A 14229-nucleotide genomic window follows, 5' to 3' on the forward strand; every position below is an offset into this window, starting at 1 on the left:
AATGTAATTTATGAGTGGGGCCCAATTTTAGTGGGATACTTTTTTTGTTCAAAAACCTGACTTTTTTTTTTAATAATACATGACTTCTTTTTAATACTTTTATGAGTCCTTTGGATCCTCAATCATTTTAGTGGGATTTTATTTTTAATGTCTAAAAAAAAAATAATAAAAACCAGCGTTGTGGATTATTGACATATTTAAGGCTTAATTACTCCATATCAAATATTCCACTCTGAAAATATTTTTGTGGACAATATTGGCAATGTTTTGTTTTTGCCATAAAATGTTTTCTTAACAAAGATTGCATAAAACATTTTATCTTAAATAACTTTATATCGACAGATTGATTGTAATTTGATCCAGAGATTTAAGCGTTAATTATTTTTTATATGTAATATATGACCTAAGCTCCAATTACTTCACACCAAATATTCCTCTTTGAAAAATTTTTTGTGGACGATATTGCAATGTTTTGTTTTTGCCATAAAAAGTTTTCTTAACACAAAATTGCATAAACATTTTTATGTTAAATAACTTTATATTGACAGATTAATCCAAATTTGATGTACAAATTTAAGCGTTAATTCTGTTTGATTTTTTTTTTTTTTTTTTTTTTTACAATATATGACTTATTTTTTAATACTTTTATGAGTGTGGCCCTTTGGAGGCCCAATAATTTTAGTGGGGTTTTCTTTTTAATGTCTTTGTTAAAAAAAATTGTAATAAATCAAAATCAGATTTGTGAATTATTGACCTATTTTAGGCTCCAATTACTCCACATCAAATATTCCACTTTGAAAATATTTTTCTGGACAATATTGCATTTTTTTGCTTTTGCATCAAAAAGTTTTCTTAACAAAATTGCACAAAACATTTTATTTTAAATAACTTTATATCGTCCGATTGATCCGAATTTGATTTAGAGATTTAAGCGTTTTGTATTTTTTTTGTTTATTATGTATGACTTATTTTTAATAATTTTATAAGTGTGGAGCCCCAATAATTTTAGTGGAGTTTTCTTTTAAATGTCTTTGTTACAATAAATGTAATAAATCAAAACCAGAGTGGTGAATTATTGACCTATTTCAGGCTCCAATTACTTCATATCAAATATTCCACTCTGAAAATATTTTTGTGGAAGATATTGCAATGTTTTGTTTTTGCCATAAAAACTTTTCTTAACAAAAATTGCATAAAACATTTTATTTTAAATAACTTTATATTGACATATTGATCTGAATGTGCTCTAAAGATTTTAGCGTTAATTCCATTTTTTAAATATATTTTTTTAGTAATATATGACTTATTAATACAATTATAAGTGTGGCCCTTTGGATCCCCAATAATTTTAGTGGGGTTTTCTTTTTAATGTCTTTGTTGAAAAAAATGTGTAATACATCAAAACCAGCATTGTGGATTATTGACATATTTAAGGCTTAATTACTCCACATCAAATATTCCACTTTGAAAATATTTTTGTGTACGATATTGCAATGTTTTGTTTTTGCTATAAAAAGTTTTCTAAACAAAAAATGGATAAAACATTTTATTTTAAATACATTTATATTGACAGATTCATCCAAATTTGATCTAGAGATTTAAGCATTAATTCGTTTTTTGTTTTTCAAAAAAATAATGTATGACTTATTTTTAATACTTTTATGAGTGTGGCCCTTTGGAGCCCCAATAATTTTAATGGGGTTTTCTTTTTAATGTCTTTGTAAAAAAAAACACACACAAAAAAAACAGAGTTGTGAATTATTGACCTATTTAAACCTCCAATTACTTCACATCAAATATTCCACTTTAAATATATTTTTGTGGAAGACATTGCAATGTTTTGTTATTGCTATAAAAAGTTTTCTAAACAAAAAATGCATAAAACATTTTATTTTAAATACATTTATATTGACTGATTGATCCAAATTTGATCTAGAGATTTAAGCGTTAATTCGATTTTTTTCCTAAAAACTAACATGACTTATTTTTAATACTTTTATGACTGTGGCCCTTTGGAGCCTCAATAATTTTAATGGGGTTTTCTTTTTAATGTCTTTGTAAAAAAACAAAACAAAAAAAACCAGAGTTGTGAATTATTGACCTATTTAAACCTCCAATTACTTCACATCAAATATTCCACTTTAAAGATATTTTTGTGGAAGACATTGCAATGTTTTGTTTTTGCTATAAAAAGTTTTCTAAACAAAAAATGCATAAAACCTTTTATTTTAAATACATTTATATTGACATATTGATCCAAATTTGATCTAGAGATTTATGCGTTAATTCGTTGTTGTTGTTTTTTTCCCCAAAAATGATATATGACTTATTTTTAATACTTTTATGAGTGTGGCCCTTTGGAGCCCCAATAATTTTAATGGGGTTTTCTTTTTAATGTCTTTGTAAAAAAACAAAAACAAAAAAACAGAGTTGTGAATTATTGACCTATTTAAACCTCCAATTACTTCACATTAAATATTCCACTTTAAAGATATTTTTGTGGAAGACAATGCAATGTTTTGTTATTGCTATAAAACGTTTTCTAAACAAAAAATACATAAAACATTTTATTTCTAATAAATTATATTGACAGATTGATCCAAATTTGATCTAGAGATCTAAGTGTTAATTCGTTTTTTCTTTTTTCAGAAAAATAATATATGACTTATTTTTAATACTTTTATGAGTGTGGCACTTTGGAGCCCAAATAATTTTAATGGGGTTTTCTTTTTAATGTCTGTAAAAAAACAACAACAACAAAAAACAGAGCTGTGAATTATTGACCTATTTAAACCTACAATTACTTCACATCAAATATTCCACTTTAAAAAATATTTTTGTGGAAGATATTGCAATGTTTTGTTTTTGCCATAAAAAACTGGCTTTTGGTCAACAAAAATAGCATTAAACATGAAATAACAAGTTAATATCGAGCGATAGGTCCTAAAATAATACACAACTTATTTGTTAACACTTTTATGACGGCATGCTTGGATTGTTCAGTGAAAAAGTTTGGACACCCAGATATCGTATGATTTGTCCTTTCCCACCTGGCAACCTTCATCCATCACCACTACGAACCAGATATCGTAAAATTATTTGTCCTTTCGCACCTGGCAACCCTCATCACCCACCACTACGTACCAGATATCGTACAATGATTTGTCCTTTCCCACCTGGGAACTCTCATCACCCACCACCTGTCTACTGCGGGACGACTGAAGCCACAAAACAGGTATTAAATTGTAAAATTGTGTCAGCTTGTTCAAACTTATATCGAATTTTCTAGCAAAATACATTTTTTACGCGTCCAACAGAAAGTCTAAATGTTTGTGAAAGTGCTCATATTGACATTTGTTGTGCTAATATGCTAACAGCTAACTTCTATTGCTTCTTAGCTTGGTGGAAGCTAATTTTAATTAACATAATTCTAATATTACCGCCTGTTTTTATTTGTAATTATATTTTGTATCAGTAAGAACTTGTGAAATACGTGTTATTGTTTTTGTTGAGTTAGTCCTAACTATACTCTTTTGGCTAATAATTAACAGTACATAGCCACATCTTGCTAATTGTCACTGCATTAATACAATTATATGCACTTAATTATTGTTACAAGGAATATAAAATACTAAAAAGTAAAGCTTGGGACTTTTTAAAGGCCTACTGAAATGAGATTTTCTTATTTAAACGGGGATAGCAGGTCCATTCTATGTGTCATACTTGATCATTTCGCCATATTGCCATATTTTGGCTGAAAGGATTTAAAAGAGAACATCCACGATAAAGTTGGTAACTTTTGGTCACTAATAAAAAAGCCTTTCCTGTACCGGAAGTAGCAGACGATGTGCGTGTGACGTCACAGGTTGTGGAGCTGCTCACATCTGAACATTGTTTACAATCATGGCCACCAGCAGCCAGAGCGATTTGGACCGAGAAAGTGACGATTTCCCCGTTAATTTGAGCGAGGATGACAGATTTGTGGATGAGGAAAGTGAGAGGGCAGCGGGAGCGATTCAGATGTTATTACCATGAATTGATTAACGTGGACCCCGACTTAAACAAGTTGAAAAACTTATTCGGGTGTTACCATTTAGTGGTCAATTGTACGGAATATGTACTGTACTGTGCAATCTACTAATAAAAGTATCAATCAATTAGACACACTAGGATAATTCTTGAAAATCCCTTATCTCCTTACTGTGTTGTACTAGTGTTTTGATGACATTATATAGTCGTACCTGAAAGTCAGAGGGGTGTGGCCACGAGTGTGGTGTCCGCCAGTGTCTCTGAGGGAAGCCACGTTTCTCGACGAGGCGAAGCGAAGGCAGCCGTTGGGGCCGGCCTGAGCTTTTTTCCCCCCCCCTCCTCGACGGTGGAAGCATCCCACTTTCGGGGGCGGCCGGTCGAAGGAGGCAAGAGAGTCCGCAGCTGCCTCTTTGACAGGTGCACGAGGAACAACGCAAGCTCCGCTCATGTCTACGGTAAGAGCCGACTTATTACCACCATTTTCTCAGCGAAACCTGCCGGTTGACATGTGGTCGGGAACCTTGTTCGCTTGACCGCTTCACCTTCGGGAATGTAAACAAGGAAACACCGGCTGTGTTTGTGTTGCTAAAGGCGGCCGCAATTCACCACTTCCCACCTACAGCTTTCTTCTTTGACGTCTCCATTATTAATTGAACAAATTGCAAAAGATTCAGCAACACAGATGTCCAGAATACTGTGTAATTATGCAATGAAAAGAGACGATTTATAGCTGTGAACGGTGCTGGAACAAAATGTCCTCTACGATGCGTTTTAGCATTATACTTCCGTGCGAAATTTAAAATTGCAATTTAGTAAACTAAACCGGCCGTATTGCCAGGTGTTGCAACGTTAATATTTCATCATTGATATATAAACTATCAGACTGCGTGGTCGCTAGTAGTGGCTTTCAGTAGGCCTTTAAATATGTAGCTGTGTGTTCAAAATGTGGTGTTCAAAATGTGGCTCAGGGTCCTGTATGTGTATGTGTATGTATATATGCAAATGTATATTTATATATACATATATATATATATATATAAATATAATACACACACACACACACACACACACATACACACGGGCGGCATAGCTCAGTTGGTAGAGTGGCCGTGCCAGCAACTTGAGGGTTTCAGGTTCGATTCCCGCTTCCGCCATCCGAGTCACTGCCGTTGTGTCCTTGGGCAAGACACTTTACCCACCTGCTCCCAGTGCCACCCACACTGGTTTAAATGTAACTTAGATATTGGGTGTCACTATGTAAAGCGCTTTGAGTCACTTGAGAAAAGCGCTATATAAATATAATTCACTTCACTTCACTTCACACACACACATATGTGTAGGACAATTGTTCTCAAAATACAATCATTTGAAGATTCTAGTACAGGGGTATCCAAAGTGTGGCCCCGGGGCCATTTGGGCACACAGCCTTAAAAATACTAAAAAAAATTAGTATTACGGGGAAAAAAAACAATACAAATTGGAATAAAAGATCATACAGGTGAAATGTAACAAAAAAAGTTGCAATGTTGACAAAATCATGTTCTTATGAATTGTTGACCTAAAGAAGGCTCCAACTACTTCACATCCAATATTCCACTTTGAAATATTTTTGGGGAAAAGTTGCAAATTCTGTTTTTGCCATAAAAAAACAAGTTTCTATGATTTAAAAAAAGCATAAAATAAACAAGCAAACATAATAAAAACTTAAAATTGATGGATATCAATTTTAAATCAAGATTTTTACGAGTCTGTATGTTTCCTTCTTCATAAGAGGAAATAATGGCGGAGCACTGCCATAAACTAAACGCTGTGTGTAATTGCAGGAAGGAGCACCAATGGAGTGGTTCCATTGTAACCAGTGTTTCACCAAGACAGGATCCAAGTTTGCAGTGGCCAGCTGTGGCCACATCTGCTGCGAACCTTGCATCAAATCAAGTAAGGCTCGCCTGCTTGGATAAATGTCTGAAGTTCCCATGACTTGACTCTGTGACTCGGCCCTCAGAGCAGTGCACCGTATGTGGAGCCAGCTGCAGTTATCTGCCCATCACGGATCAGGTCGGTGAACTTTTCCTCTTTGAGTCTTTCCTTGTTGACCCCAGTACGAGTGGAAATAATGCACTTTGTGCAACTTGCAATGGAAATTTTAGGCCACAAGTGTCAGATCTGGCCTGCAAAATCCATTTGTGTGGCCCCCGAAAGCGTGGAAATAAAACATGTAAATAAAGTACCTTATCTTTTCTTATTAAATGTATTACAAAAATAAATGCGCTGCATACAATTACATATATTTACACTTTAATCATCTCTAATAATTAAACAAAATATTATATCATCATACAAACCCCGTTTCCATATGAGTTGGGAAATTGTGTTAGATGTAAATATAAACGGAATACAATGATTTTCAAATCCTTTTCAACCCATATTCAGTAGAATGCACTACGAAGACAAGATATTTAGTGTTCAAACTCATAATCTTAGTTTTTTTTGCAAATAATAATTAACTTGGAATTTCATGGCTGCAACACGTGCCAAAGTAGTTGGGAAAGGGCATGTTCACCACTGTGTTACATCACCTTTTCTTTTAACAACACTCAATAAACGTTTGGGAACTGAGGGAAACTAATTGTTGAAGCTTTGAAAGTGGAATTCTTTCCCATGCTTGTTTTATGTAGAGCTTCAGTCGTTCAACAGTCCGGGGTCTCCGCTGTCGTATTTTACAACTCATAATACGCCACACATTTTCGATTGGAGACAGGTCTGGACTGCAGGCGGGCCAGGAAAGAATCCGCACTCTTTTTTTACGAAGCCACGCTGTTGTAACACGTGATGAAAGTGGTTTGGCATTGTCTTGCTGAAATAAGCAGGGGCGTCCATGAAAAAGACAGCGCTTAGATGGCAGCATATGACGTTCCAAAACCTGTATGTACTTTTCAGCATTAATGGTGCCTTCACAGATGTGTAAGTTACCCAACGTTTATTGAGTGTTGTTAACAGAAAAGGTGGTGAACATGCCCTTTCCCAACTACTTTGGCATGTGTTGCAGCCATGAAATTCTAAGTTAATTATTATTTGCAAAAAAAAAATAACTTTTTGAGTTTGAACATCAAATATCTTGTCTTTGTAGTGGATTCAATTGAATATGGGTTGAAAAGGATTTGCAAATCATTGTATTCCATTTATATTTACATCTAACTCAATTTCCCAAGTCTTCTGAGATGATGTCGGCCAACTCCGGCCTTTAATCTCAGGAACACCAAGCCCACCGTCAAGCATGGTGGTGGTATTATTATGCTCCGGGCCTGGTTTTCTGCCAGTGGAACTGGTGCTTTAAATGGGACAATGAAAAGGGAGGATTACCTCCAAATTCTGCAGGACAACCTAAATTCATCAGCCTGGAGGTTGGGTCTTGGGCATAGTCGGGTATTTCAACAGGACAATGACCCCAAAGACACGTCAAAAGTGGTAAAGGAAGGGCTAAATCAGACTAAAATTCCTGACTTAAAGTCCTGCATGTCAGTTTTTGTTATTGTTAGGGGTGTGCGATAAATATCCGACAGATAATTATCGTGCAGACATGAGGAATTAAGACGTAACACAGATGAATCCGAAAAAATAGCCGTTTTACAACCCCCCCCCCAAAAAAAAAACGCTCCACTGAGGCGAGATTGTACTCATTGGCTGGGCCAATAAAACGATATCAATATATATATCGCGATAGACACATAATCGATATCAATGTTAAATGCGTTCGATAAAACATTCAATATATACATATTTCTTTGGGTCGGAAGAAAAAACTGAAATTATGAAGCAAGGGCATACAGTCTCTGGTGCTCTGGGATCAAGAAACAGCAGGAAAACAAAATAATATTTACAGATAAATCAATTAAATAGAGAAACAAATTAAATAATGAATTAATAATAATAATAAGAAGAAATATAAAAAATGAATACAAACATATAGTAAATAATAATACAGATAATTAAAAAAACAGATAAATCAATTAAAAAAATTAAATTATAAAAATAATACTAATCAGAAATATAAAAAATGAATATATCAATCAATCAATGTTTACTTATATAGCCCTAAATCAGTAGTGTCTCAAAGGGCTGCACAAACCACTACGACATCCTCGGTAGGGCCACATAAGGGCAAGGAAAACTCACACCCAGTGAGACGTCGGTGACAATGATGACTATGAGAACCTTGGAGAGGAGGAAAGCAATGGATGTCGAGCGGGTCCAACATGATACTGTGAAAGTTCAATCCATAATGGATCCAACACAGTCGCGAGAGTCCAGTCCAAAGCGGATCCAACACAGCAGCGAGAGTCCCGTTCACAGCGGAGCCAGCAGGAAACCATCCCAAGCGGAGGCGGATCAGCAGCGCAGAGATGTCCCCAGCCGATATACAGGCAAGCGGTACATGGCCACCGGATCGGACCGGACCCACTCCACAAGGGAGAGTGGGACATAGAAGAAAAAGAAAAGAAACGGCAGATCAACTGGTCTAAAAAGGGAGTCTATTTAAAGGCTAGAGTATACAAATGAGTTTTAAGGTGAGATTTAAAAGCTTCTACTGAATATAAAAAAATATAAAAAGATATAAAAATATCATATAAAAAGATAGTAAATAACTACACAAATAATTTTAAACAATACACATTTTTTTTTATATATATATATATATATATATATATATATATATATATATATATGTATATATATATATGTATATACATATATATGTATATATACATATATATGTATATATATATATATATATATATATATATATGTATATATATATATATATATGTATATATATATATGTATATATATATATATATGTATATATATATATATATGTATATATATATATATATGTATATATATATGTATATATATATATATATGTATATATATATATATATATGTATATATATATATATATATGTATATATATATATATATATATGTATATATATATATATATATATATATATATATGTATATATATATATATATATATATGTGTATATATATATATATATATATATGTGTATATATATATATATATATGTATATATATATGTATATATATATATATATATATATATATATGTATATATATATATATATATATATGTATATATATATATATATATATATGGTCCGCCTACGCTTGGGATGGTTTCCTGCTGGCTCCGCTGTGAACGGGACTCTCGCTGCTGTGTCTTGGATCCTCTTTGGACTGGACTCTCGCGACTGTGTTGTATCCATTGTGGATTGAACTTTCACAGTATCATGTTAGATCCGCTCGACATCCATTGCTTTCCTCCTCTCTAAGGTTCTCATAGTCATCATTGTCACCGACGTCCCACTGGGTCATTATTGTCACCAATGTCCCACTGGGTGTGAGTTTTCCTACCGAGGATGTCGTGGTGGTTTGTGCAGCCCTTTGAGACACTAGTGATTTAGGGCTATATAAGTAAACATTGATTGATTGATTGATATATATATATATATATATATATATATATATATATATATATATATATATATAGTATGTATGTATGTATATATATATATATTAGGGATGCACCGATTAATTGGTAACCGAATATATTCGGCCGAATATGGCAAAAAAAGCCACATTCGGCCTTCGGTGGAATGAATTAAAAACAAGGCCGAATAGTGGCGTGTGACGCAATTTTTTGACGCGGTGACGCAATCAACCAACGTGCAGTGACGCAGTGACGTTGGGATATGTTGTGTACCTGTATAAGTGTATGAGGTTACAAGCACACACTTATTGAGATTTAGTGGGGCCTCTGTTTACATTACTAGCCTGTTGTGTAGGCTACCTGTATAAGTGTATGAGGTTACAAGCACACACTTAATTGAGATTTACTTGAGCCTTCTGTTTACATTATTAGCATATCTACTGTGGCTAAGCAGACTTTTGCTAAAAGGACAATAATTCATTTGTTGTTGGTTTATCCACTTTAATGCACTTTTTTTTTTTTTTGGAATGCATGTTTTGTTTGAAGGCCTAATATAAATGAAAAACTTTGTGCTTTTTTTGAAAAGCAAAGGCTACTGGAATATTAAAAAAATGTCAATATTCAATAAAAAAATACTTTATTTGCAAAACACGTCTAAATGTTTATTCTAGGCTATTTATGAAATATAAAAAAAATGTGAAAAAATGCATTCATTATTCGGTATTCGGCCAAGCGTTTAAGTTTTATTCGGCTTCGGCTTCGGCCACAAATTTTCATTTCGGTGCATCCCTAATATATATATACATACTGTACATACATACATACATATATAGGGAGTAACTTTTTTTTTTTAGACGGTACAATCACTAATTCGAGAAATAAAAATCACGCTTATGGGGCGTGACATAATTTTCCCAGTATGAAGTAAATTTCTCCAATTTATAATTTATAAAATCATTTATCTTATCCATTGTATAAATGTCCATTGTGATTTCTATCCTTTGCTTCAAAGTTGGGCTCTCCTGGGATATCCCTTTTCTAGTAATGTTTTTTAAAAAATTTTTTTACAGGATATTCATAAAGTGTCTAGCTTTTTTCAGAGGTGTTCAGAGTCTTACTTTCAAGGGGTATTTCACATTTAAAAATATCCTGAAGAGCTTGGTGTGTCTCTTTCCAATAACCCTTCATGGCGGAGCAGTCCCAGAAAACATGGGAGTAGTTTGCATTTAAGTTTCCACAATTTGTCCAACAGGTAGAGGTGTTGAGAAGGTGTAACAAAAATCTGATCAAACTTTTCCAGCCAAACTCCCTCCCTGGTACAAGTCCATTGATATTTTTATATTACTGTCCATTCTTCTTCAGATATAGTTATCCCTCCTTCTTTCTCCCATTTTGTTTTAAAGGCCTTTTGAAAGCCACTACCACCGACCACACAGTCTGATAGTTTATATATCAATGATGAAATATTAACATTGCAACACCTGCCAATACGGCCTTTTTAGTTTACTAAATTGCAATTTTAAATTTCGCGCGGAAGTATAATGCTAAAACGCATCGTAGAGGACATTTGTTCCAGCACCGTTCACAGGTATAAATCGTCTCTTTTCATCGCATAATTCCACAGTATTCTGGACTCAGTGTTGCTGAATCTTTTGCAATTTGTTCAATTAATATTGGAGACGTCAAAGAAGAAAGCTGTAGGTGGGAAGCGGTGTATTGCGGCCGCCTTTAGCAACACAAACACAGCCGGTGTTTCTTTGTCTGCATTCCCGAAAGATGACGGTGAAGCTTTACTGTGGAACAGAGCGGTCAAGCGAACATGGCTCCCTACCACATGTCAACCGGCAGGTTTCGGTGAGAAAATTGTGGTAATAGGTCGGCTCTTACCGTAGACATGAGCGGAGAGCTTGCGTCGTTATTCCTGCACCTATCAAAGAGGCAGCTGCGGACTCTCTTGCCTCCTCCCACCGGCCGCACCCGACCGTCGGATGCTTCCACCGTGGAGGAGGGAAAAAAATAAAAAATCTCAGTCCGGCCCCACCGGCTGCCTTCCCTCGGAGACACTGGCGGTCACCACAACCGTGGCCACACCCCTCCAACTTTCAGGTTGTACAAGTACGACCATATAATCTCACTAAAACACTAGTAACACAATAAGCAGATAAGGGATTTTCCAGAATTATCCTAGTAAATTTGTCTTTTTTTTTGTTTGTTTTTTTCCAGTCCTTCACTCACTTTCCTCATCCACAACTCTTTCATCCTCGCTCAAATTAATGGGGGAATCGTCGCTTTCTCGGTCTGAATCGCTCTCGCTGCTGGTGGCCATGATTGTAAACAATGTTCAGATGTGAGGAGCTCCACAACTCGTGATGTCACGCGCACTTCCGGTACAGGCAAGGCTTTTTTATTAGCGACCAAAAGTTGCGATGTTGCTCTCTACTAAATCCTTTCAGCAAAAATATGGCAATATGGCGAAATGATCAAGTATGAGACATAGAATGGACCTGCTATCCCCGTTTGAATAAGAACATCTCATTTCAGTCGACCTTTAATATATGAAGTTGGTTATGATTTCATATACAAGCATGAAACAATTCTATCAGTACTTTCTGAATTGCAGGCTTTTGTAAACAATTCACTCAAACATATGCTTGTCTTCCTTGTTTTAGATGAAGCCACATGAAAAAGTGTTTTTCAGCGATCCCCTGACACACATCCAATCACGGCTTAACAGCATAACCAAGGTTTGTTTTCCTCCGACGGCTGTCTTTTTTTAAATGAAGCCTGCCGCACCAAATGGTATTTGACGGTGTCAGCAAGTCCTGGATCAATAGCCAACAGTCAATGTCTTCCCCAGATTGCACATTTTCAGCGGACGCAAACGGAGAGAGCCACGGCGTACTACAAGCACAAGTCAGCGGAACTGGAGAACCGCCTTAAAGAAGTCACCCAGGAGAGTTACAGGTGATTTCAGTTCTTCAAAAGAAGACTTCGGCCGGGATTATGACACCGCTCTTCCCCAAGGCAACTGGCCGAGTTGAAAATGGAGAACGGCAATTTAAAAATGCAAAACATGGAGCTGAGACGAGAGATGGAGGAGCTGAAAAAGCCTCTGTCGCAGAGGAGGGTAAGTGTTCCTAGACTCAATTAAAGATGTCACATTGTTGAGTCTTCACCCCGGATGCTCTCCTTAGGTTTCTCCGGGACAATTTCATACAAATGGGTGAGAACAATTCTTCCAAAACAGACTTTTATTAAGGATGTACGATGAAATCAAATTTTCTCTTCCAGTGTTCAAAGGGTGTCTCTCCCTGTGGCCATCACTCCTCCAGGTAACATTATTAGGGTCCTTGGCCTATGGCAAAGGACCCTATTGAAACTGGTGCGTTTTATTATTATTATTTTTTTTGACTTCCTGTTGATTTTTGCCAAAGGATGTCAATCATCTAAATGTAGGTCTAAGTGAGACCTACATAGAAGTTTTTGTTTCATGTCTTTCCGGCATTCCCACCGGAAGTTACAAGCAGTTTTGTCTGTGTTTTCTTCCTCGAAGCAGTTTTTGCTGTGTTTTGATCAAAAATTGCGCAAGAGCGCAATTTTGAGTTTTTTTGTTTTTTTTCATTAGATCGCAATTTCTGCCAGTCCTGATGTGTGTGCCAAGTTTGGTAAGTTTTGAAGCATTTTAAGGGGGTCTAATTTCAGCTCAAAGGCAAAAAATTGAATTTTTTGCAAAAATTTTGTTTTAAAGGGGTTTTTTCCAACTTCCTGTTGATTTTTGCCCTAAAAGGTAGAATTATTAAATGTAGGTCTAAGTTAGACCTACGTGACAGTTTTTGTTTCATGTCTGTACGACATTCCTAACGGAAGTTACAAGCAGTCTGTTTTCTTTCCTTCCTAGGGGGCGCTAGCGCACAATTTAGATTTTTCTGGTTTGGCTGCCTAATAGTGAAGTGAAGTGAATTATGTTTATTTAGCGCTTTTCTCTCGTGACTCAAAGCACTTTACATAGTGAAACCCAATATCTAAGTTACATTTAAACCAGTGTGGGTGGCACTAGGAGCAGGTGGGTAAAGTGTCTTGCCCAAGGACACAACAGCATTGACTAGGATGGCGGAAGCGGGAATCGAACCTGCAACCCTCAAGTTGCTGGCACGGCCGCTCTACCAACCGAGCTATGCCGCCCAGCGCAACATTATTAGGGTCCTTGGCCCATGGCAAAGGACTCCACAGGAGTCCTTTGCCATGGGCCAAGGACTCTATTGAAACTGGTGCGTTTTATTATTATTCCGCACCTATGCGCTGTAATTTGACCCCCTTAACATGCTTCAAAACTCACCAAATTTGACGCACACATCGGTCGGGCATGCCTTCCCAACTTCTTAGGCAGCCAAAGCAGAAAAATCAAAATTGCGCGCTAGCGCCCCCTAGGAAGGAATGAAAAACAGACTGCTTGTAACTTCCGTTAGGAATGTCGTACAGACATAAAACAAAAACTGTCACGTAGGTCTAACTTAGACCTACATTTCATAATCCTACCTTCTAGGGCAAAAATCAACAGGAAGTTGGCAAAAACCCCTTCAAAACAAAATTTTCGCAAAAAATGCAATTTTTGCCTCTTTGAGCTGAAATTAGACCCCCTTAAAATGCTTCAAAACTCACCAAACTTGGCACACACATCAGGACTGGC

At 35.8% G+C, this 14229-nt stretch overlaps 1 protein-coding gene across 1 annotated transcript in view; it reads left to right on the forward strand.

Moving 5' to 3' along the window:
• The first annotated feature begins 3116 nt into the window (after positions 1-3116).
• LOC133545626 (RING finger protein 212B-like) overlaps positions 3117-14229 on the forward strand; it is a 56728-nt gene continuing 45615 nt past the window's right edge. The window contains exons 1-8 of the mRNA XM_061891383.1: positions 3117-3235; positions 5853-5964; positions 6032-6084; positions 12212-12286; positions 12400-12506; positions 12567-12669; positions 12737-12765; positions 12834-12874. Coding sequence (XP_061747367.1) covers positions 3158-3235; positions 5853-5964; positions 6032-6084; positions 12212-12286; positions 12400-12506; positions 12567-12669; positions 12737-12765; positions 12834-12874 — 598 coding nt within the window. The 5' untranslated portion in view covers positions 3117-3157. The remainder of the gene's footprint in view (positions 3236-5852; positions 5965-6031; positions 6085-12211; positions 12287-12399; positions 12507-12566; positions 12670-12736; positions 12766-12833; positions 12875-14229) is intronic.

This window comes from Nerophis ophidion, linkage group LG28, assembly GCF_033978795.1.
Source record: "Nerophis ophidion isolate RoL-2023_Sa linkage group LG28, RoL_Noph_v1.0, whole genome shotgun sequence".
NCBI classification, from domain to species: Eukaryota; Metazoa; Chordata; class Actinopteri; order Syngnathiformes; family Syngnathidae; genus Nerophis; species Nerophis ophidion.